Source organism: Alligator mississippiensis, chromosome 12 (assembly GCF_030867095.1).
Source record: "Alligator mississippiensis isolate rAllMis1 chromosome 12, rAllMis1, whole genome shotgun sequence".
In the NCBI taxonomy this organism is placed as follows: domain Eukaryota; kingdom Metazoa; phylum Chordata; order Crocodylia; family Alligatoridae; genus Alligator; species Alligator mississippiensis.
In genome coordinates, this window is record NC_081835.1 from 362,004 (window position 1) to 386,917 (window position 24,914).

The window sequence follows — 24,914 nt, forward strand, 5'->3', positions numbered from 1 at the left end:
ATATGTAAGAAGAGAAAGAACTGCCATGTCCTGGGTCAGACCATAGGTCCACCTTGGCCAGTATCACCCAGTGGCAGGGACTGGGTGCTGGAAGGGAGAGTGAATGGGGTCTTTTTCCACTATTCTTCTCCCACTTTCAGACTCTGGCATTTAGCAGCTGGGCAGTTCTGATTCAGAGGCCACGCGTAACCCTTTCTGAATCTGGCTAAATTCTCAGCTTCCAACACGTCGGGTGGCAGTGAGTTGCAGGCTTCAATTATGCAGTGTGGGGAAAAAAACTTCCTTTTAGTTTTTTTACTTACTACCTACTAGTTTCATTTTATGACTGCAAGCCCCTGCCAGAGGCCTGCTGTTGTGAATATCCCACAGTAATGGATCTGTGTACCTTGCCACTGAGACTGGTTAATGTTTCCAAAAAAATCCTCTTTCTTCAAGTACTAATGTCCACAGATCCAGCCTCACTGGAGACAGACAAACGCTCCACAGTGAAGATAGAAACTGCCAGCCAAAGTGCTGGGCTCGTCAAGTGGAGTCGACCATGCTCTGCAAAAGGCACAGATGTGCTTCTTCCTCTGAGCATGTTTAACATGATCTGTAATGTGGGAAAGACTTGGGGCAATCAGTCTGTGGAAGGGATCTCAGCCTCAGAGATGCTCAGGAGGTAGGGTGCTCTTCTGCCAGTGACTGGTAGCCCTGGTTCTGCCTCCAAGCCGCAAGCAGGCTGAAGTACTCTGTATAATGGACCTGCTTTGAGTGTGTCAGGTAAGCAAGGTTACGGTTCCCTACTTGGCTGAGCAGCCGTTGTCTATAGGCAGGTGTCTGTTGGGATATCCTGTGTATTGAGGTGGTCAGAGCTCACGTGCTGGTACTGGCAACAGGGTTGTTCTCACGTGGATCATAGAGCAGCTGCAGGGCTGTGGCCTAGGGTTCATTCTGCATTCCAACGCGCTGTTCTGGTCTCCCTTGCAGTTGCAGCTGGGGAGAGTGACTCGAGTTCAGAAGCACCGGAAGATCCTGAGGGCAGCAAGAGACCTGGCACTAGACACACTGATCATTGAGTATCGTGGGAAGGTTATGTTACGGCAGCAATTCGAGGTCAATGGGCATTTCTTCAAAAAGTAAGAGTACGATGCGGTGACCAGTGGGGCACGATTCACTGGGCACCTCGGCAGGAGCGCACCCTGCATCAGACTGTGGGTTCTACTGGGAGGGCTGGCAGTGGTACCACGATGCAGACAGGTCTGCCCATTTACAGAACACGAGCCTCCTTGGGCTAGGTGCCTTGTGTCATGAGCTAGGAGCTGCATCGCCCCTGGATGAGCAAAGCGATGGGAAGGGGTCCTCTGTGCAGTGCCTATGGGTGTGGACACACAGTACCTTTTGTCCCCTTGAAAAGAGGAAAGTTCCAGAAGGGCACACGCTGTTACGTGCGATGAGCCAAGAACAATTCAAACAAAACTGGTCCAACTCTAACACTGCTTTGTCCATGGCTAAAGCTGGAAGAGGTCCCAGTTTACCTGTGTCCACACCCTGTAAAGCAGGGGGTAGCGGCCATGGCTGTGGTGGGAATTGGGACTGAGGGGTTATGAGAATTTCTGCTGCTCCCCCAGGCCATACCCCTTCGTGCTGTTCTACTCCAAGTTCAACGGTGTTGAGATGTGTGTGGATGCCCGCACCTTTGGCAATGACGCCCGGTTCATCAGGCGTTCGTGCACACCAAACGCAGAGGTAAGCCTCCAGCTCCCCTGAGTGGAAGTGCGGGTCTGGAGTGCACAGACTTCATTGTTAGGCTTACTGGAATCACTTAGACAAGCATCCGGATTCTGAATGATTTCAACAGCCCCCAGCAGTGCCAGTAAAAGAAAAGGAGGGCGAACACCCAGCCAAGGGCTGCACCTCTCATGGCTCTTAAGCTGGAAGCTTGAAAAAAATAGGTTAGGGGAATGCAGAGCCTTTCTCAGGAAGGAACAGCTCCCACTACAGCTTCCCCCTGGCCAGGGCTTGGGAATTGGGCTAAAACAGGAAAAGGTGGAGGATAAGCGAGGTCAAGGAAAGTGGTAATTGTACTGTGGCAGGCAGGAACTCTTCTTGGGAGGAGACCTCCACCTTCGGGACAAAGATCATATCTCTTGTGGAGACGTCAGTCTCTCTCTGCTTTATTTCTGAAGGTTCGTCATGTGATTGCTGATGGAATGATCCACCTGTGCATCTATGCCGTTGCCACCATTGCCAAGGATGCAGAGGTCACCATTGCCTTTGACTACGAGTACAACATCTGGTGAGTGCCTCCTCACCCAGAAGCTCTACACTGCTCTCTGGCCTGGATATCTTCCTCTTCTTCCAGCCCCTTCCTCACTTCCTACATTTTGCTCCATTTGCTACCAAGTTGCACTTTCCTGGGTTTGTATTTCACCTGGTTCTGCTGTGGTCTTCTACAGCAGAGGCCGGAAGGTGGCAGGGTCTCTGCTTTGGAGCAAGGTGTGACGCGTGGTAGGGGATACTTTGAATATCCCTGTTGCGGTATGAGAAATGGAGTGATGCTGATATGTTTGTGTCTTTGGAGCAGCAACTATAAAGTGGACTGTGCATGTCACAAGGGGAACCGGAACTGCCCGGTACAGAAGCGAAGCCCGAATGCTGCGGAACACCTACCTCCACCCGTGCTAGGCACGCTGCTTGGGGCAGAAACACGGCGTCGGAAAGCCCGTCGGAAGGAGCTGGAGATGGAGCAGCAGGGCATTGCATCTGATGAGAACAGCAGTCAGCAGGCCGAGGAGGTTCCAGAGGGGCCCGCTGCAGCCAGCGACACCGAGGTAAAATCCCTGACACCTTAGCATGTCAGAGGCATGGTCACTCCCCAGGGAGGAGTCTGGTACCAGAGGCAGAGGTCTGTCCTTGTATCTTACCTTAGTGGGATACCAAAACCAACCCCTGTAGCTTTCATACGGCCTTATTTTCATTTTGTGGTGGTGACTGATGCTGCTTTTCAGGCTGCAGACAAGGAAGAGAAGCAAGAGGAGAAAGAGGAAGCTGCAGATGAGCAGGGAGCCTTGGCACACAGCAGACGGGCAAGTACCTCTTCCACTCTGATTTGAGTCTTGCATTTTGGTGACAGTTGGAGCAGGTCCTCCTGTGAAGATGGGTTGCTTCTCTTGGGTTGCATTTTTGAACTTGGAGCAACCCTTGCCCATTGACAGAACCAGAAATACCCTCTGCATTCCCAGGATGCCCGTGCACAACAAGCGGGGGGACTGTGAATTAGAGAGGCTGTTCCAGAGCTAAAATGTTCCAGCAGCAAACCCCTTTTATTTTTTTTAAATTTTAGTGTTGTCCCGTTGTTCTTCATCTTCTTTTGAGCTAGTCCTCCTTCCTAGTACATGAGCACCTCAAATAAAAAAAATGTAGGTGACTCTCACATTGTTCTTCTGCTTTCCTCCTTGGTTGTAGTCTAGCCAGGCATGCACACATTTAGCTATGTTAGTCTTCCCTCACATTTTAGTTCTTCTGGTGCCCTGAGCTCATCTTTTTCTCTAAATTCCCTCCAGCACAGCCCATATGGAGCTAGCTAATACTCCAGGTTGAAGATTGCCCATACAGTCTTATCCATATACATTCAGATTATTCATGCTTTATTGGGCATTATTGTGTTAAAGAAAATAGTTTGAAATGTTTCTCTTGGTACTTTTGGAGTCCTTAGGAATTCCCCATCTCTTTTAATAGTAGGTCCTGTTTTCTCACAAATACCTGTAAAAGTTCTTAGTTCCCCGAGACCTCGGCAATGCATCGTTCGTATGCTGGTTTTGCTACCCTCTTACTGCAGCCTTCACTGATGTAATTTATGGCGTGATTACTCTTAATCTTCAAATCTTTGAGGAACCCTTTGAATCAATGCTGAAGGCTACTTGTTTTCTTTGCCACTCTTCCAGAGAAGTGGTAGTCTGTTTGTTATAGCATCTGGGGTGGCTTTCTGGATCATAACATTTTCTGCATAATTAAGAACTGTTTATTTTATGTATGGACATGGAATGGACATCTCCTGGGCTATATTCTTGCTGAGGAGGGGATAAAGATAAAAAGAATTGTGTGTGTAGTCTGTAGTGGCTGTTTGCTTTCCTCCAGCCAGCAAACAGATTACAGTTCAAAAGCTTGGACTTTTCATGTGCCCCAAATGCAGCCTGCCTTGGCTGTTTACTCAAGCAGATGGGTTTTGTAGCAAGCTCAAAAGATCATTTTGTTAAACTGGGACTGCAGATACTGAATTCCAGGGTAAAGAGTCCTCCATGGCGAAAGACCTGTGACATATGGCCATGCCAAGTGATCAGTCAGAGATGCAGACAAAGTTTTAGGGATTAAATAAAAGCTCCTCTTCTTCCTAGTGTAAGGCTAGTTTTAAAGCCAGGATGTTGGTCTCTTAGGTGGAGACAATCATATTCAAGCAGTGTTCTCTCCTTATGAAATATTTCAGTGTCCCAGTAACTCGCAATCCCCTCTTCTCTAAGCTGGTCTCCCGAATCGTTCTTTGCTTTCTTTGCTTGCACTTAGCACCAGAAAAATCTTTGATTAACTTGTCTTTAGTACTTTCAAGTCATAAAACTTATTTCCAGTGGTATCAGACTACTTGTCCATTTGGTCCTGACATGAGCAAACCCCTGGTGTCATAGAGAAGCAAGGCTGAAAGGTCATCTAGTCCAACCCTTTGTCTAAGATAGGATCAGCCCTGTCCAAACCATCCCAGGCAAACCATGGTCTAAACTCTACATAAAACTACCCTCAGGCCTGACACAACACAGACTTCACACCTATAGCTGCCACAGGTAAAGCAGGGGAACCACGGCAGCCAATGTCCTTCTTCTCTGAAACGTTGTCGATATACGCACCCCCCCCCCCCCCCCCCGAGGTCCCGGGTAGAAGGCCATGCCCCCCACTGCTGTGGGGGGTTACCTTCCTCCCACCCGCAGGTCTGTACCTGTCTGACCGTGGGGTAAAATTCCTTCCTGACCGCAAATGTGGCGATTGGTCTGACCCTGAGTGCAGGGGCAAGACTCTGGGTGTTATTTAAATATTATTTCTCCTTCAGGGCCTACCTCATGTGCCCCTACCTTTTATTTATCTTCCATTTACGTATCTTCCATTTCTGCTCCTGAACCAGAAATCGTTGCACGTGGAAATAAGGCAACTCGGCAATGGAGCTTTTACTTTCTTTTCCACCTGTCTAATAAATATCACCCTCCCCACCCCCCCTTGCTTTGGCCTTCCACTGCTGACCTAATTCCAGCTAACTCATGTCTCCGTCTGCCCCTTGGAGTAGCAGCCGTTGTCTTCTTGTGCAGCACAAGTCTCTTGTCCTCTGGGAATCAAAGTATCTTCACTTTATTTAGGTCTTGTTGGTCCGGGCATCATTCCTTCGGGACACAAGTATCACTTGCCCTTTCCTCTTTGTGTCTCCGTCAGCCTCTGACACTTGTTGTTTTCTCTACCTTGCCTCTTCGGTCCGAGTCTTCTCCATCTCGCACTTTAGTTATTCAAACCAGCATGTGTGTCCCTGATAACTCTTGCGTTACATTTCTGAACCATAAGCATAGGTGCCATGTAGCCTAATGTGGGCAAGCAGCCCTGCTGCCCCTGGTCACTATGCAGACATGTGAGGATGCTGTTCTTGCCCACAGAGCTGATCTGACTCTTCCTTTTGTGCCCTAGTCCCGGGAAGAGAGGAAAGTGGAAGCCATCATGCACATGTTTGAAAACTTGGAAAAGAGAAAGAGGAGACGAGAGCAGCCCTCAGACAGGAGCAGCACAGACACGGAGCTTCCTGCTAACCCTGAGGCCTCTGAGCTGGAAGAAATAAAAACAGAGACTCCTGAAATTGAAGACAGCAGCCCAGTGTTGAGTGCAGCCCCTCCAAACGTTTCCAACAGCAGCAGCAGTGTTGGGGTGAACACACGGAGGTCTGCGCAGGCAGTGGTAAGAGGAGGGTATGGATGTTCTGTAGCTTCCACCAACCCCTGCCCCTTGAAGCCTTTTAAAGGGGTCATATCTGAGCATTGGGCTCTACCTTCTTTAGTTCAGATAGTCCATGGGCTGGGTCCAGCCCATGGAGTGGGGGTTTTGGTGACACAGGGCTTTACCCATGTGGCTGGGCAGCAGAGAGAAGGAGCAGCAGCAGCAGTGGCTGGGTGCTAGAGCCGGCCCACCTAAGACCCGAGATGTGTCATTACAACCTGCTGTGGGGAAACCCCCATCTTAGTTCACTGAAGTCATGTCGGGCTGGAACAACAAAGTATTTGCCTGTAAATGCTCATTAGCTGCAGGTCTCCCATGTGGGAGCAGGAGACATCGTCTGGGATTAGATCTCTGCCCACAAAGTCCACAGCTGGGCAGTTACCGTCTAAAAGGAGGCAAGCCTTGTGTTGCTTTTTCCTGATGTGTCTCTGGCTGAGACTAAGATCACTCCTAGCTATGTCAGTCCCTAGGTGCCCTTTCCTGCAGATGGGGGGGAATCATCTGAGGCACAAATGTGAATTTTTCCAGCCTTGCCTAGGTATTCTCAAAGCCATTGCCCTGCCTCAGTGCCAGTAGGGACCACCTCATCCGTACCAGCGTGTAACCCCATCATTCCTCACTTGTGTGTGCAGAAAGAAGGTGGGAGGGGGAAGGAGCCATAGAAGTGCTGCGACTGATGGCAGGTTCGTGTTGTAGGATGCAGTTCCAGAGAAGCTGGTCACTAAACCAGCTCCAGCCAAACCTTCCAGGCCTCGTCCCAAAAGCCGCTTTTCCCGGTACCGGACCAGTTCGGCACAAAGGTTGAGAAGACAGAAGCAGGCCAGTTCCCAGCAAGCTGAGCTCTCCCAAGCTGTTCCTGAAGAGGGAAGCTGTGTCAGCTCGTTAACCACAGCAGACATCAGCAACACAGAAGGTCCGGGAGAAAACAGGCACCTGGTGGGGCCTGACCCAACTGTGATCCTGCCTGTGGGTGCTCAGTCCAGCCGGGCCACAGGGAAATACCCCAAAACTAAAAAGGTAAGTGGGGAGCCAGACTCCTACACTGGGAGGGGCTGGGTGCTGCAGGGCCCCTCAGGCGGACTGGGAAATGGAAAGCGAGTTGTGGGAGACTCGCAATTGATCTGATGCGCGGAATTATCCTTCTTGGTTGTATTACCATTGCAGCTGGGAGCTCCAGTCGTGGCCTAGGGCCCTGCTGTGCTGGGCGTTGTACGAACACGGAACAAAGACGTTCCCCTCCCCAGAGAGCTTATAATGGAAGTATCAGACAAGAATACGGAAAGATCGATGCAGACTGGAGCCCAAGAAAACAGCGACAGCTTGGGTCCACAGGATGGGCAGTGCCCTCAGCACACAGCAGCAGCCCAGCCTCTGTCAGGGTTTTGTAGGCATCAAAGCAGAGGAGGGATTTGAAGGAAGACACTGAGACAGCTTTGTGGGTGTTCACAGGGAGCTGCTTCCCAGGCGTGAGGGCAGCGTGGGAGAAAGTACTGAGTGGCGTGTTTACCAATGTGATGCCAAAGGCAGGAGGAGTAGATGCCTCACTGCTGGATAAAGTGATAAGTAGGGTTGGGGCAGGCTGTGAAGCGCTTCCAAAGTACATGCAGCATCTTGGAGAGAGAGAGAGAGAGAAAAGAGGGAGCCTGGGGGAGGGGCTGAGAACTGCGCACCTCCAAACTGGTGCCGCCAAGGTGCTTTTGTCAAGGCCGGGCCAGGGCCAGGGCCAGGGCGGTCTCAGTAATTGGTGAGATGCTGAAGGCCTGGAGGAAAGCTCTGGTGATGCAGCAGGGCAGGAAAGGCTGTGCTGGAGTGGCTATGCAGAAAGCATCTCCAAGCCTTAAATGTAGCTGGGATGGGAGAACATCAGCAGAGGTCCAGACTGAAGAGTCCTGAGTCACAGGCTTGAATAACCGGAGGAAGTGATGGCCCATGCGGAGGGGCTGAGGGGGCGGGGATGGGGGAGCAGGGGCTCTTTTTGCCCTGTTGAGCTCAGATAGACACCTGCTCCTCCGTGAGATGCGAGAGGTGCAGTGTGGATTCTGGTCTGGAGCAGAGGTCTGCGGCAGCCGCCTGGTAGTGGTAACTGAATGCGTATTTACAAGTGAGATTGTCGAGAGATGAGGTAGGGGGAGAAGAGAAGGGGACCAAGGACAGCCCTGTGGAGTGAGGAGGAGACCGGGAAGGAGGGGAGTCGCAGAGCCCAGGGCAGGATGGAGGAGGAAGGTTCATGAAGAAGACTGGTCAGTTGTCAGAGGCAAGGTGAGGACGATGTACTGGTCCTGTGACTTGGCTGAGAAGCTGCTGAAGACTTCAGTAAGAGCAGCGGAGCCTGAGGTCAGAAGCTGGGTCAGTGTCGAAAACGGAGCTGGCAGAAAGGAGCTCCAGGCAAGGCTGTAGGCAGCTGATTCAGCACGGCTCAAAGTGAAGGGGCAGGGAGATGCAGCAGCAGTGGGAAAGGAAAGCAGGGTCAACGGGGGCTTTTGCCGTGGGAAGAACCTGAATCGTGCTTGCGTTGAGAGGAGAGGAGGGAAGGCCTGGAGGTGAGGGGCGAGGTCTCTGAGAAGACTGTGAGGAGATCAGGAGGGGAGCAGGCTGTGGCAGAGGAGAGGTGAACCTGGGGGGGCAGGAGGTCAATATGGTGTCAGGTTTGTCTGGAAAAAGCCAGATCCTGGTCAGAGATTTCCCCGCCTGTTCCCCAAGGCCTGTGTTGTCTGTGGCGAGACTATATCAGTGTGTCACCCCCGTGCACTTGCCGCAGAGCCGAGCTGAAGTGTCCAGGGCAGCTTCCCCACACAGCCCCTTGCCTACCTGTCCTGCTACTTCTGTCATCGTCCTGTCCCGTCCTGCCGCCCCCCGCCCCCCCCCCCATACTCAGGACTATTCTCTGCTTCAGTATCTAGTTACAGAGTGGCTGAACGACAAGGCGGAGAAGCAGGAGTGCCCCATCGAGTGCCCTCTGCGCATTACCACGGACCCAACAGTTCTGGCAACAACCCTCAACATGCTCCCTGGTCTTTCCCACTCCCCGCTGATTTGTACCACCCCCAAACACTACATCCGCTTTGGCTCCCCCTTCAACCCCGAGAGACGCCGCAGGCCTCTGCTGCTGGATGGGATGTACAGTTCCTGTAAAAAGGTGTGTGCGCTTACATCATCTTCCTTTGATCCTCTGGCACGCGCCCCCTTTCCTGTGCTCCTGCAGGCCTGTTGAGCCCAGTCCAGTGTAGTCGGTGTCTTCCTGGGTGAGTCAGCCCTGCCCTGAGCTCGGGCATGTAGGCCAAGGCTGATGGAGCTGAGGAGGGGCTTGCTGTGCCATGGTGCATGTGCTTGGGCTCCCTGTGGGCAGTTTCCACCTCCCCAGAAAATCGAGTGGCAGCAGAGAAGGAAGCTGAATGTGTCTGGGGTTGTCCCCAGGATGGGGGAGCGGAGGAAGGGAGGGACACAGGGCTGAGGAGAAGCAGAGAAGAGCCTTCTTCCTTGCATGCACTCACAATGAGAAGCTGCCCTGGAAGCAGTCTGAGGGCAGGGAGCCTGGCTTCTCCAGCTCTGACCAGCGAATTGCTCTCTCATCCCTTCTGTCGCGCTGGAGCTCAGTCTCTGGAGCCTCCGAGCTGCAGTGGGAGTTGGCCAGTTCCACCCCTGGGATCAGGAGTAGGGGTGTGGAGGGACCGGTCCCAGGGTGCCTGCGCAGATATCACTGCCTCCCCTCTGATGCTCAGGTGTCAGCCCAGCTGAAAGGCCTGGCACCTCAGGCTGGCCCCACCTCTCCCTCCATGGCAGTGGGAAACAGGTGGCTTGGGCAGCTCCGCAGCAGCTGGAGTGTGTGGGTGTTTGATCCTTCAGCGTAACTTCAGGCCATGCCCCAGCAGAGAAAGATGGGTGTTGCCGGCCCTAAATACCAGACTGCGTTCTTACTTGCCTGCCTTAGGCTGCCACTGACCGCGGTGGTCCTGCCTCCGTTTGTGGGTCAGCCGATTGGATCAGGGGTGGGCAAGATGCGGCCCGGGGCCAGATGTGGCCCACCAGGCCGTTCTATCCGGCCCGTGGAGCCCCTACAAAATTTAGAAAATTAAGATTAATCTACCCTGGGCTGCCTGTCATGCGGCCCTCGATGGCTTTCTGAAACTCAGTAAGCGGCCCTTTGCCCAAAATAACTACCTGCCCCTGGATTGGATAGATGGCTCTAGTGGACTGGCCTTCCCTAAGAGTTGGGTCTAAGTCTGTGTTGGGAGTAGTTGCCACAAGCCTGCAGGCCTCTCCCAGGCAAGGGGTTGTGAAATGGGACTTGGTCCCGTTTGTCAGCATTGGTGATGTGCATGGTCAGGGCTTCAGCAGCTGCCTGTTGCCCAGCAGGATGATTCCAGTTGAGTTAGTGACTGTGGACGGGGCGAGCTCCTCTGCTGCCCTTGTTGGAAGAGTGGCACAGTCTGCACAGTAGACATGTCCTCCACATCCTTAGTGCCACCGTCTCTTGAGAGAGCTGCGGCTGCTGCTGGAATCTCCCGTATAGCCGAGATTGGGCTCTCAGGCTGCAGCAAGTGAACGAATTCGGAGCCCACTGTGAGGGTTGGCAGCCTCATCTCTCCAGGGATGATGCTCCACCCCTGCCTGTCTGCAGGGGAAACCAGGCTGTGTATGCTAGTCAGCTGGGAAGCAGCAAGAGGTAGCGACCTTCAGGTAGACTGGCAGATTGCACCTCATTTACAGTCCCTCTTAGCAGAACCATCTGTCCCTGCTTATCCCCCAGTTTCTTTGGGATTTATTTTTGTCTCTCTTTGGGCATCTCAGTGCCTCCCTGGGGGTCCTCTCTGCTTTCCCAGTCTTGGTGCTCTTTAAAAGCTAGCACCAGCACTTAGTGGATGCTTCTTCGTCCTTTCCTTGGGGAATTTCCACTCTTTGGGTCCTTCAGAGAAGTTTTACCTTGCTGCTTCCGTCTTCAATTAATCCCTTGTCACACAGGTAGACCACCCGAAAAAGCAGCCATTACCTCTCTGAGGCACTCCGTTAAAGTTACCACTGGAATTACTTGGGTTTGTCCTCTCCTGCTTGGTTGGGAATGACTTAACTGTCCAGTGCTTGATGATTAGTTCCTGGCTGGAGATCGCAGCACACTTGGCATCTTGACTCTGGAAGATCTGGTAATTTAACAAGGAGATGCACAGATTTCCAGTATGTTTCCCAGGGACTCTCTGTCTACACCATCCAGTACAGGAAGAGGCTTGTACTTGAAATTTGCTGTTGGTGGTATTGCAGCTAAGTTCAGACTGTCTCCAGGAGTTTCCCTGGGACTGACGGTAATGCGATCCATGCCACTGGCACTTGCTCAGATCCCTTTTCTAGGTAGTCGTCTGATGCTTCATGTTTTACACCTGTCTGGGGTGGATGCTGGCTTGCGCTCCGCTGACGAGCTAGAGCAGCATTTTCATTCCAGTGCGGCAGATCTGAAGAGGTTTCATCCTGGCCCTGCTGTCTGAGTGCTCTTCAGTTTGTTGAAAGATGCTTTAAGTTCTTGCAAGGCAACTTCCTTGCAAACTGTTACATTCTTCCATCTTACCTACATTGCCGTAACTGATTTCTGTTTCCAGTGGAGGCCTTCCTAATAGATAGTGACGGCCCTATCTGTTTTTTATTTATTCCTTGGGGTAGTGGGGACAATTTCTTTTTTGCTTTTACTGCTGCTGGTAGTTGTGACCAGTCACATGCAAGCGTTTCTTTGTAGCTTGGTAGAGTTTCATAACCCCCCTTGGTTTTTTTGTTTTGTTTTTTTTGGCTGCCACATCCACTTCGCAGCCCTGTCTCTTAATATGTTTGGTTCTTTCTTCCTTAAACATTGACCAGTTCTCTGTATTCTCCTTCCATTGGTTCCTCTCCTCTGGCCCCTTAGCTCTGAAGCAGTTTACTTTTGCCTGTTTCCACTCATTTTCCCACCCTTGGAGAATCCACACATGTCCTCAGCTGCATCACCGTGTGCATTGCTGATGGGTCTCCAAGCCTTCGCTGTCACCAAAGAGGGAATTCAATTCCCATCCAGTCTTTTAATGTTTATAAAGACAGCAAGCAGACGGATTCATGCGTGTTGTCCATGGAGGCTGTTCCGGTATTCCTGCACAGGGGGCTGGGGACCAGGCAGACCTGTGGTTCTCCTAGGTTTCCCAGAACAGTAAAGTGACCTGAGGCGAGCTCCTAGCTGTGTCTCAGTTCACACGTCTGGGCAATGGGGACACTCAGTATGTGTCTGTGTGGTGTGCACGTGCCTTGTGACTGAGAGATTGGCATCTGTCAGGGCAGTTCAGGCACAGGGCATGTGTCTATCCCAGTGGACGTGGAGGTTCAGAAGATTCTGATTCTTAGTGCCTGTGCCCTCCTGCCAGGTCCGTGCCAGTGCAGCCTCAAAGAATCGTTGTTACTGCAGAGCAGCGCTTCTGTTCTCCTCGTGTATATGTCAGTGAAGCTCCTGTCCCAGGCCCAGCCTGTCTGGTGCGTGTGAACTCGGAGACTTTAGTGCAGGAGCCCACATGCAGTGTTGCTGGAGTCCCGTGAGAGGCCAGAGTGTGTAAGGGGCTGCATTCTGTCCCTCCAGGAGTCAGCAGCCATTTGATGGACTTCCTCAGCAAGCAGTCTGTCTGAGCACAAGTGGCAGCTGTAGAAATTCAACTGCAGGTCATCATCCCATCAGCGGGGACTCTGCTGCTTGACCTGCTTGTCATCCAGAATGACAGCGGATATCCACGGCCGTGTTCCAGAGAGGCTGTGAGCCTTGTTGCTTTTCTTCTGCAGTGGAACTGAAACCTTCTGCACCTTCTCAGGGTTCCCACTAATACCCACGGTGTCTGCTAGAGCCAGGAGAAGCCAGGTCAGACTTACCTGCCTGTCTCCCTGCTGACCAAGGCACCGACTGCCACAGTGAGCTGTGGAAAGAGAGCTCCTCCCTTGCAGGTTCAGGACCTCCTGTCGCAGGTCTTCTGTCCTGGGGTTCTACAGGGCAAAATAGTGCAGCACACTTGGTCTCAGGACCTATTAACTGCAGCTAAAATTCTCTAGACTTTAATGTAGCTCAGTGTGGGTCCATCTAGCAGCATTAAGCAGGTCACCCAGCACTGTAGTCAGACTAGTCTTCTCTAGTTTGAAGGACCACACAAATGAGTAAGGGCTCGGAGGGCAAACCTTATGAGGAAAGACTAAGGGATCTGGAACTGTTCATCCTGGGGAGGGAAAGACTGAGGTGGGACTTAGTGGCCATCTGTAAGTGTGTAAGGGGTGAATATCAGGAGCTGGTGGAAAAACCGTTTGCTAGGGTGCCCCAGGGGATGACAAGGAGCAATGGCCATAGACTGTTAGAGGATGGGTTTCAGGCTGCATGTAGGGAACAACTTCTTTATGGTAAGGGTGACCAGAATCTGGACTAGACTTCCCAGGGAGATGGTGCAGTCCCCAACCTTGGAAGTCCTCCAAGTGGAGACTGGACAGACAGCTTGCTGGGATCGTTTGATCTCAGCAGTATTCTTGCCCAGAGCGGGAGGGTTGGACTCTTACCTTTTGAAGTCCTTCCAGCCCTTAATTTCTATGATTCTTATCAGGTGGCACGACACTTCTGAAGAGCCTCAGTATACAGGCTCTGTTGTGGGACCACAGCCTCACCCCTTTGGCTTACGAGGAGCCCCTGTTGGATGCTCTCTCTGCTCTTGCTCTCACAACAGTAGCCATCTCCTTAGCCAGGAGAGAAGCAAGCTTCAGGCTCTCGTGGTGGAGCTCCCAGACACTGTATTCCACACAGATCTGGTACCAAGACCTGCCAGAAAATTGCATCCCCGGGCAGTTCAGAACGACACTTGTAGCAGTGGGTGAGGTCCCCTGTGCTCTTCCCGAAGTGGTACTCTATGCTGGGGAAGGAACAACTCTGCGCTCTGGATACATCTAGAGCTCGACAGTACTGAAGTGACAGAACCATTTCTTTCAGACTCTGCTAATGCATATTTCTGGCTACTCCAAGAGACAGATGTTTTCATCTCAAAGACAGTCAAGGTAGCACTTTTTTCTGTCCCATTGTATTGCCAGGATTCCCCTCCTATACGTGAAGCAGGGCCTTGTCCAGAAGGCAGATTTTTAAGGCAAATTCTAAATACTTACACTTCCATTAGCTCAATTTTTCAAATAACACCTGACCTTAAAACTCCCTAACTGCTGGGTTTCGTGCCTCCTACCTTCTAAAGAGGTCTTTACCCTTCCATTGCAGACAGGTTTGTAACCTTTAGCACCTGTCTCATCGAGCATTCCTCTTCAAAGCCATTCATAAGTCTTTGGGCTCAGCCTTCACATCTCCATCACACCAGTGTTCTTCCCAAAAAGAAGATGGAGCCTGACACTGTGCTCCTGTGCGAGTCCTGCAGCAGTTCCTGTGAAGCGGCAGAGGGACTGCATAATGACATGGTCTTGTTCTGTTGCAGCGTTGGATGAAGCAAGCCTTGGAAGAAGGGATGACTCAAACCTCATCAGCTCCACAAGAAAACAGAACCCAGTGTCTATACCAAAGCAATGAGAGCAGCAACTCTTCCAGCATCTGCAAGGACAACACAGGTACGTGTCCAGCATGTGGTGAACTCATAGGCTGGTGAGGCTAGCTGATGCATGGATTGAAAGCAAGGCTTTGGAAGTGTGTGCTGTAGCAGGGTGTACTCCCCCTGGCAGATGCAGGAGCCCTTTTCCTCATCTCAACCAGGCCCTTTATTATATCCCTTTGGCTTGTCTCCAGAGAACACAAAGCCTTTCACGCACAGGCAAACGAGTGCAGCTTCTCTTCACAGCAACCCAGCAGTGAACATGTAGACCAGCTTCTGGCTCCTGCAGGCCTCAGGCCCAAAGTGTGCTCTGTCCCAGGCTGCGGGCCTCAGCCTTGCGGCCTTCCTCTCTCCGTCTGCCCGTTTCTCTACAGACCCTGGGAGAGGGGCATCTCTGGTGTGGTGCGTGTCCATTGGCTTGTGCACCTCCTCTCTCCTTCCTCTCCCCAGCCTCCCTTCCTGGGGAGCCTCTTATTTCCTGTGGCCAGCCAGTTACCCATGTCAGCTGGCCAGCCTTCCTTAGCAGGCTTGCAGTCCCCTTGCTTGTCTGCAGCTGGGTGGCAGCTTCTGGACTAGCTGCCTGGTGCAGCTTCTTGCCAGCAGGTGCAGCCTGCTTCATGCACTAGCACCTGCTGGCACAAGACAGTGGCTGGTGAGAAATGCTGCATGTCCATTTCCCCAGGTCCCTTCTAGCTAGAGGTTGCCTGCACTGCCCCAACACCTTACGGCAGCGGGATGGTACTGGACCTTGCAAAATGATCATCAGGGTCGTATAGTACAGTTCCAAGGAGACCAGTGCCATCCCTTTGAGCATGATGCCATTAGAATGGCAGCTGGATAGTCTAATCTGTGCTGAGAATTAACAGTTGGTAGAGGATTGTGCAGCAGGTACCTAAAATACTGGCATTTAAATCTGAGAAAAGCAATAGCAGAGTTGTTAAATAGTTCACTTGCATCTGTCTTTACAGAGGAAGAGGGCGGAGATCTGCCCAAGTCAGGAATCAGTTTTCCAAGGACGACAGACGAGCAGTTAGACAGTGTACAATTAACACCAGAGTTGGTTATTAAAAGGTTAGATGCGTTTAATGTGAACAAAGCAGGAGATTTTGAATAATGCACATCCCTGAGCAAGACCTGAAAGGGGTGAGCAAGACCATTAGGGAAATTCTAAAGGGCAAAGCCGAGTGAATTGTTTGGTGTCAGAGCCTGAGACTTGGGAAAGGTCAAACATAACAGCATGCCTTCACAAAAGTCACGAGACCAGCAACCTGGGAGAGGCCAGTTCCTAGGATTTCCCCATGACTGGCATTCCTCTCTCTCAGGCCTGGTAGCTGAGGCCCTGTGGAGCCAGCTGGCAAGGGAGTGTCTGGAGGTTCCCTTGTGAAGTGGCTGGAACATGAGGAGGGACTTGCTGCTTGGAGATGGTGTAGGTTGAGGTTGACAGGATTCGGTGGTGCAGGCGAATGGCTGTCGATTGAGCCCAGGGTCAGGGAAGTAGGAAGCTGGGAGCAGAAAATGGAGGGCAGCGGAGCTGTAGCCTGTCCCAGAGGGAAAGGGGTTGGGAGCAGTGTCCAGTGGATCAGAGACTTTGTGCATGATGGCGCTGACCTGGCCAAGGGGCTGGGTGTATAGGTGACTCTTGCATGGGACAGTGCGAGGGGCGAGGGACATGCAGGCAGTTTCCAAAGGGAGGCAGAGGGGGAGGGGTCACTGGGTCACAGTGGGAAAGAAGGTCAGTGATGCCCGGTGTAACAGGCTGCTTGGACTGAGCCTGGTGCACTGAGGCCTGAGGTGAGGAAGCAGCAGGACTGGCGGCTCGAACACCTGTGCGAGAGCCTGGCCCTGAAGGAAGGGAAGGCCTGGGGGAACAGAGGAGACTCGCAGTCGCCAGGTCAGGACCTGTTCCAGCCAGGAAGGAGCTCAAAAGCCTGCAAGGAGAGTGGACACGGGAGAGGTGCAGAGCACGGGGCAGCTGGGGCCAGTGGGAGGCTCCTCGGGAGATGCGTGAGAGCAGAGGCTGGGTACAGCAGAGCCAACGAGGCAGCATGTGCCAGGCAGAGAAGTTGCCCGGGCTGGGACTGCGGGGTGGGCATAGCGTACTGATGTCGGGGGGGAGATGGAGGCTGTGGTGGGAGGTGGTGCTGAGCTGACCAAAACCTTCCCTGGCCCGCGGCCTGAGGAGCCGTGCAGTTCCAATAGCATCACAGCTTGCTTCTGCCTTCACCACGCTGGTCTTAGACCCCCGAAGGCTGCTGGACACTTCCCAGAGAAGCGCAGCCCGGCTCTGTGCCCTGAGAAGTTCGCCAGCAGTGGGGTAAACAAAGAGGCCTTGCACCTCAGAGCAGTGCGGAGGGTCAGGGTCTTTCTCAGTGGGAATGATCGCTCCTGGGGCTGTATTTATCCGGGCTGCCGAGATCAGCTGGGGAGAACTGAGCTGCACCGTGGTTCATCTGTGACGTGCCAGCGTAGAGTTTTTTCTTGTCTTTTGTCAGGTGGAGGCCCTCAGAGGCAACTCTCTCCTTGTTCCAGCCTCTCTGGCTCCTTCCCACAGTGGGCTTTGACCTTTCCCACATTCCACTTCTAGCACTTGGACTGTTAGTCTTCCTTCGTGACACGCAGCTCTGATTTCCAGACTTGCGTAGCGCCACCTCTTCTGGGGCTGGAGCGTGGGTGCTGGTGCCACCTCAGCTGTCGGGGTCTGGAGTGGGCGGGCTGCCGCCGGGGTGAGGGGCAGGGTGAGGGGCAGTGCAGCACGATGCTCCATGCAGTTCATGTTCTGCAGACTTGCTGAGCCCCCTGAAGAAGTGGAAGTCCCGCTATCTGATGGAGCAGAATGTCACCAAGTTGCTGAGGCCTCTGTCTCCTGTCACGCCTCCGCCTCCTGTCCCTTCCGTTCCTGGCTCCATGAGCCCACAGCTTCCCACACCCTGCTCGTCCGTGCCGGGAGAGGAGGAATGTCGCAATGGTTATGGCATGATGTTCTCGCCCATTCCCTCCCTGGCTGCGAGTCGCTGCAATACTCCACTACAGTTTGAGGTAAGTCTGGGTAGAGGACCACCCACTCAGGACGTGGGTGGACAAGAGCATGTGCGTGTACCTGGGGCTGTGCTGGGGGCTCCTGCCTTCACGCCTACGGTTGGGTTCCTAGCTAAGACTCCCAGTGCCCCACTGCAGGGCAGCTGGTGCCTTTATCCTCTGTTCTGCCTGTGGCTGTAGCCACTCTTGCTCCTGGAAGCTGTCAGAGATGTGTGGGCTCCTTCTCTCTTCCCCCCCTTACATGTCCCTCTGCTGTGCAGCAGCCCCTCACTCTCCCAGGACAACACCTTGGTTTCTGCTCCCTTTCTCTCTGGACATGGCATGGCAGCTGTCAAGTTTTCCAGAGACCACCCACTCACCCTGCATCCTGCCCAGCTGCAGGCCCCTTTCCCATTGCAGCCTTCTGAAACGCCATGGTTTCCCTCCCTGCCTTGTGAGAATCCACACCCCCAAGCTCCCTGCGAGCGTCAGGCATCCCCTCCTCCCTCCCTTCTGCATGTACCATGCACTTACCCAGGCCTTGCGGGGTATTGGAGATTCAGGTCCCAGCAGCCCCGGGACTGCCTGTAGTTCTCTGTGCCCAGCGTCGAGTGTCCCTTTGTATTTCCCCACTCCATATATACCTTTGATTTTTGTGGTGGCTTCTGTCTGCAGAATTGTCGGACATGTTGGAGCCCAGCAGGGTAAGCGCCCATCCTGTCTGGAGCTTCCTCGTCTACTGTGTCACGTTCCACCCGTGTGGCCGTGACCAGCAGTAGTGCAGGAGGTGCCAGGGCTTTGGAGTTCTGTCCTTTCCAGTATTGCTTCTCCTTCAGCAGTGGGACTCCCCAAACCTGCCGCTGCCTCCAGCATGAGCCTCCAAGCCCACCCAGGAGCACTCAGTGCAGTGAATGCCCACCTGCCCACTGGTGTGACTGCTCTGCAGAGATCCCTGCTCTGCCCAGCAGCAGTGCAGGCAGCCTCCGTTGCTGAAGTCTTGTTGCTTAGTGCTTGCATTTTCACTTAGAGAGCTCTTTTTTGGGAGCTGCTGTGGAGGGGGGTTGCACAACTTAGCGGACAGCCTTGTTGAGCACTGCAGAGGGGCTGGAAGTGATTTGGGAATGGAACTGGAGCTGAAAACTGCTCCTGGGCTCTGCTGTGCTTTGAGGTGGAAGCTGGGGGTGAGTGCCAGGCACTGGGCGTCTAGCTACAGACTTGCAGTCCCATGTTCAGTGCTGTTGTCTCTTCCTGGTGCAGTGTGCAGCAGAAGTGTGCCCACAGGGATGGAAACCTTCCACCTTCCCAGGCTGCCTCCTTCCCTCTGGGACAGGAGCCTAACAGCTTTGTAGACCTCAGTCGTCTATGTTCAGGCTTCGAAGGCCCACCCAGTGCTGCTCATTTATAACACTTCGTGTCATGTCTGTTCCGCTCAGTTGTCACCAGTTCTAATGTGAGAGAATGCATCTTGCCATGTATACAGATTGCATGCTTCAGTCCCATGACCACAGCTTCCAGGGGAAGAGAGCTGCAGGCAGGTCTTCAATCTGTTGTCAGTGGCACTGGTTCCTTGTGAGAGAGCTGATGGTGATGATGAGCCGTTGGTCTGGGGGAATCAGGTGCCTTTTTAAACCCTGGTGTGAGTCCTGAAGAGTTAGGCTAAAAGTGCCACTTTTGCAGAGCTACTTTCTGAATCAGTCAGCTGCAGCTGCTCCTCTGGGGAACTTGTCCCACAAACTCCAGAAGCCACTAGCAGGTCAGGTGCTCAGAGGCAAGAGGCTGAGTTAACTCTAGACCAGCTGAGCCTAGAACGGCTGGGCAAAATGCGGCCCATGGGCTGGATGCGGCCTGCCAGGCCGTTCTGTCTCTTCCATGGGGCCACTAAAACATTTAGAAAAATTAATATTTACCTGCCCCTGGCTGCCTGTCATGCAGCCCTCTGGCTTGCCAAAACTAAGCGGCCTTCCACCTGAAATAATTGCCCACCCCGGCCTAGAAGCATACCTCTCTGGGCTTGATTGGAATAGGGACTTTGAGAGTGGGGACCTGCACGTGCTGTCCCCATGGAATCCACCCATCACGTTGTCGTAGCTGGCCAGCGAGGTTCTGAGTTCACACCGCTTGGTAGAGTATTCCTGGTTGCAAGGGTCAGGCCAGCCTTTCCCCATGTCCCTGGTGGTGCCCGCCACCTGAGAGCCTCCCTCTCTGCCCTTATTGCAGGGGTGCTCTGTAATGTCCTTGCATTAGGCAGACCGCTGTCCTTCGTTTGCACGCGGTGGCAATCCTGGCAGTTGTCTCACTCAGTTGGCACCTGACCTAACCGAAGAGGAAGCTTGGGGTGACTGAAGGCACCGTCTTCATTTTCCTCCAGTGTGGAATCTCATTTCAGTTGCCTTTGGCTCAGGCAGGATCAAACCTTGCACACCAGCCTCCTCACATCATTGGACTAAAGGCATACATGGATTGCTTTATATTTCCTGGTGCAACCCCTTTGGCAGCATCAGTGGGAATATAAGGAAGCAGATACTTCTCTGTCTAACATCTCTTCTGTTCTCTGGTTTGGATACTAAGTTGTGGCATGGAACATGATAACCCCATCCTGTCTTTGCTTCCAGGAAGATTTAGAAACTCTTTAACCCACTGAGTCGCCCTCTAATCCCTGGGCAGGTCCCTCGGGGCAGCCTTCATGTAGAATAGCTGTGGCTAACCTCTGTGCTTATTTTTATTTTATTATTTTGCTTCTTGACTTTTTAAGTAGATGAATAACAAGATGCTTTTCCCTCCTCTAGAACGTATCCTCCCCTGAGAGTTCCCCTGCGCATAGGCCCGAGTCCCTGTCACCAGAGGTAGTTATCACACCATCTCAATCGCGCTCACGGCTGCGTGTGTGTGTGCATGCACAAGGGAGGGTGGAAGGAGGGTGAGGAGTCTGTGAAGGAGGATGAAAGGATGGGAGTGGGCCAGATGGGGCACGATTCGGAGCAAAGCTGAGAAGAGACAGCAGGGCTATTGGAGACAACAGGCAACCAGCTGGAATGGCTTGAGGAGCAGGCATGCATAGACCATCCTGCAGGTGGGGGGATGGAGGCAGTGTGAAGAATTATTGTCTCGGTTATTGAGGTACAGGGCAAAGGGCTGGCCCCACAAACACCAGTCAGCTTCAGTCTCCACTCCACAGATGTGGTTTGTGTAGTGCCTTCGCCCCTGGCGATAAAGGAGCAGTGTGGGTGCTGGAATGGGAGGTCCCCTCACAGGCTTGAACTGAAGGTCCCTGGAGCAATGGGAACTTTGCAGAGCCTTCTGTATTTTCATGGCTGGTGTTTTGATCAGCTTCTGAGCATGTGCCATTCTTGACCTGCTCTGTTCAGCATGAACCAGTGCATGCACAGTCCCAGGGAAAGGCAGCCCAGGTGACTGCCCAGCAGTCAAAGGGCCAGAGGAGGGGAAGCAGTCATGGCCCCTCCTGCAGACCTAGCAGCGGCAGGGGGTTCGCTAGTGCTGGAGCCCAGCTGGTGCTCCAGACACAGCACAGGGCTGCACTCCCGTCCTCATGCAGCCTCATGCAGCAGGTTCTGGGAAGCTGTGAGAGCTTGGGGCTGTGATGCAGGAGGAAGGGATGCACTGGGGCAGGGGACGAGGGTGTTGTCTTGGGGGAAGGGACTGCCAGATGCTGTGAATGGAGTGAAGGGGCCTCAGAGGCCAGATCTTGCTGTGGGCCAGTGCAGAGCAAGTAGGAGGAAGCGAGCTTGGCGCTCCTAGGCAGTGCGCAGCTGGGGAGGGATTGGGACAGCAGAGAAGTGGCTGATGGGGCAGCTAGCGAGTCGTCAGGGCCCGTGACTCGGGCTGTCCTTTCCAGAGTGGAGCTGGCAGATAGCACTGCATCTCCCCAGTGGTGCCGAAGGGCACAGGCAAATTGAAGATATCAGCAAGTACCTGGGGACAAGTGCTAGGGTCATCGCTCCGTTTACAGAAAGAGCAATTGAAGGGAAAGGGTTTTGCAGACTGGACAGCGCTGAATTCGCCTCTCATCCTCAATTCCCAGCTGGGTACATCTAGAAAGACTTCAGGGCAGTGCAGGGAAGGGCTGGGGCAGGCGAGGAGCTGAAAGCAGTGTTGTCATTGCATCAAGTGCTTTTGGACTTGACCTTTTTCTCTCCCACCTGTCTGCCCGTGTCCCCGATTCCCCCTCCCCTTCACCCCTCTGTTCTCATTGGATTTTCTAGCTCTGCCTTCGAACGGACATGGATTTGGCAAAGGGCGGATACCTGGATGCTGGTGCAAACACCTGCCCAGAAAGGTCGTCGCTGCTCAACTCTGGGCACTCTGACCTGGCTTCACAGGCCTCCATCAGCTCTGCTTCAGAGACCAGCTTCCCGGGGAAGAGCGGGGAAGCACAGCTGCTGCTACGGAGCTCAGATCAGGCTTTTCGGACAGAGTTTAACTTAATGTATGCCTTCTCACCCTTGAACGCGATGCCCCGTGTAGACGGTTTGTTGCGGGGGTCTGCTCAGGTGGGGGAGAAAAAGCCTTCCAGTTCAGAAGCGGGTTGCTGCAACTCTCCTGCGGACGGATACTTCAGCAGACACGAGCCTGGGCTGCTTAAAGAAATGGTGCATGGATCCATGTCTCCCTGTGGCGAGAAGGCTTGCGAAGGAGTCAAATCTGCCCCACAGAACCCACCACAAAGGAAGAAGGCAAGTACCCCCTGCTGACGGTGTCTGCAGGCAACGGGCATTGAGAGAAGCAGTACATACCAGTGAGGGCAAAAAAAACAGGCCAGAAGGGCCAAGAGAGCAGATCTGCAGACAGAATTCGGCTAAGTGAGATGAACTGAGGAGAAAAGGTGGAAAGGCCCTGGGGGAGGGGGTAGAAAATTAGGTGAGGGCTTTTTTTAATGAGCTGCAGGTGGGCCCAGTGACATGATCATGCCCTGGAGCAAGGAGAGGAAAGCCCCCTCTGTGATAAAGTAACAGAACAGGGACAGCTTGGCTAGTGGTGATCGAACTGAATCACAGCCCCATAGGGATGGCTGGAGAGGGGAAACAGGAGCCAGAGTTACTGAGGAGAGAGGAAGGAGCTGGGCCGGAGCCAGCAGCCATGGGACAGTGTTCAGAGAGGTGTAGGCTGCTGCTTTGGGATGCTTGTTGATATTGAAATGGAATGGTCTTGCCAGGGAAGGGATGGCACCCCCATCGCGTGGTGTTAGGGTGCTCAGATCCACACTAGTCAGTGTTACCAGCAAATGCTTCGCTGGGCGGTGGGTTAACGCCCACGTGGGACTGAATCTGGCACGGATGGGATGAAGTGAAAGGGGCATACCTAGCTGGGGGGCACTTTGGTTTTTTCAGAACATATATTGGTGGAGCATGCCTGTACACATCTGCCAAGCCACAGCAGTGGCTCTTTCAGCAGTTACATCTTTTGCATAAAAGTAATTTCTGTTACTCCTCCCAGCATCTATGCATTCTCCCGCACGGGGCTTATTTCCTGCTCTGGGATGCACTTGCTGTGTGACTTCTGCATAAGTCATTCAGTTTCTGCCTCTGTCCTCTCACGTAGACCAGGGCTTTTCCTGCTGGCTTCAGGAGGGGAAGCTTCACTCATGCTTGCGAAGTGCTTTGAGGTCCCTTGCAAATCATCACTTGTTTTCTGTGGGGCACTGTGCTACTAGCTCAACAGCCCATGTCCTGCAGGCCTCAGCAGCCAAGCCACGTGTATTTGCGTAGTTAGTCAGTGCTTCTGGGACGGCGTCTGAGGGGTCGGGAATGCACCATCGGGGGCCTGCTGGGTAGCTGGTTTCTTTGTTTCCCAGGCTCACAGCTGCATCTGTCTCCCAGGTCTCTCTGCTGGAATACCGCAAGCGGAAACAAGAAGCCAAGGAGGGTGGTGACTCAGTGCGGTGCACAGGGACTCCTACCCGGCAAGGCGGCAGCTGTGTGACCGACACGGATGCCAGCAGCCTGCAGGGCTCAGCACGTCGGACCCCGTCCTCCCCTCAAAGCAGCTTCTCCCCTTCTCATCCCTCCCTGCCTCATGTCGAGGAGATCAGCCCGCCAGACCCAAGAGGAGCTAGTTCCTCAACATTGCTCTGCAAGTCCCAGGACAGCATCAGCAGCAGGTGGTGAGTGTTAGCTGTCTGTGCACAACTAGAGTTGCTTTGCAGGAAACAGGCCAGATTCTTTCCCAGGGTCTCTCCCATTGAGATGTGCATCAGAACCTGCAAGCTAAGTGCAGTCACAGAGGCAGAAGGCACAGCCTGTGTCCCCCTGGGTTCAGCAGTCAGGCTGAAAGGCTCCAGGTATGTCCTGAGGCTTGATCACAGTGGCCACAGCACCCTTCTTGGGGCTGGTTTGGGCCCTTCTGCCAGCGTTGTAGGGGTTTGCTTCTACATCACAGACTCACAGGAGCCTTTCAGCACTTCCTGCTTGTTGATGGTTCAGATGCCAGAAAGTAAAAATGAAATAGTATGAAGAGATCTTTCATGCCCCCTTGTTCCCTGTGACCAGCCCGTTCTCCACACTTCAGGACCCTGATTTTGCCAGAGGGCTTGTACCATAGCCCTTTGCTGCTGGGCCTCTGCCCTCACAGTTCAGGCAGCCAGGACTCTGGCTCTTGCTGGAAAAGGAGATGAATGTAGCTCTCCACAGCCCCACAGCAGGGACTTCTCCACAGGAAGTGGAGCTCCCTACAGGGGTTTCGGGCTGGCGGACCTGGGGGAGGGAGAGGGGACTGCTCAGTTTACAACCCGTTTGGTAAAAGTTTCAAGGCACACACAGCCCCTCCAGACCACGTTCAGGGTGGGGGCACAGAGCCCCACATGGCAGCAAGCTCCAGGACGTTTCCTTCAGGTGCCCTGGAGTAGCTTCAGGCCTCGTTTCATAAACTCATCTTGGCCTCGGACTGGAGCGTGACATGTTACAGAGATACCAGATGTGGGCAGTGGAGTTCCCCAAGCTTCAGTCCTTGGACCAGTGCTGTTCAGTGTCTTCATCAGTGACTTGGATGAGGGTGTGGAGAGTGCTTTGTCCAAATCTGTGGATGACACCAGATTATGAGGTAAAGCAAACACTAGTGGGCAGGGAACGAATCCAGGCAGATTGGGACAGGTTGGACAAGTGGGCAGAGCAGAATAGGATGCAGTTCAACAAGGACAAATGCAAAGTGCTGCACCTAGGGAGAAGGAATCGCCAACACGCTTCCAGGCTGGGGGATGACCCTCTCAGCAGCACTGTAGCAGACGGGGAGCTCGAGCCATAGTTGACTCCAAGGTGAACACGAGTCGTCAATACGATGAAGTGATCAGTAAAGCTAACTGCACTTTGTCGTGCTTTAGCAGGTACATCGCGA

At 53.3% G+C, this 24,914-nt stretch overlaps 1 protein-coding gene across 3 annotated transcripts in view; it reads left to right on the top strand.

Annotated features, from left to right (window-relative positions):
• Nucleotides 1-24,914, top strand: part of SETD5 (SET domain containing 5) — a 75,458-nt gene that overhangs the window by 43,307 nt on the left and 7,237 nt on the right. For all 3 annotated transcript variants that reach the window (XM_059715422.1, XM_059715423.1, XM_006260307.4), the window contains 13 exons: nucleotides 970-1,118; nucleotides 1,611-1,728; nucleotides 2,169-2,278; nucleotides 2,567-2,813; nucleotides 2,991-3,068; nucleotides 5,698-5,961; nucleotides 6,697-7,017; nucleotides 8,894-9,136; nucleotides 14,445-14,574; nucleotides 17,338-17,591; nucleotides 20,357-20,413; nucleotides 21,791-22,261; nucleotides 23,405-23,688. In XM_059715422.1, coding sequence (XP_059571405.1) covers nucleotides 970-1,118; nucleotides 1,611-1,728; nucleotides 2,169-2,278; nucleotides 2,567-2,813; nucleotides 2,991-3,068; nucleotides 5,698-5,961; nucleotides 6,697-7,017; nucleotides 8,894-9,136; nucleotides 14,445-14,574; nucleotides 17,338-17,591; nucleotides 20,357-20,413; nucleotides 21,791-22,261; nucleotides 23,405-23,688 — 2,726 coding nt within the window. The remainder of the gene's footprint in view (nucleotides 1-969; nucleotides 1,119-1,610; nucleotides 1,729-2,168; nucleotides 2,279-2,566; nucleotides 2,814-2,990; nucleotides 3,069-5,697; nucleotides 5,962-6,696; nucleotides 7,018-8,893; nucleotides 9,137-14,444; nucleotides 14,575-17,337; nucleotides 17,592-20,356; nucleotides 20,414-21,790; nucleotides 22,262-23,404; nucleotides 23,689-24,914) is intronic.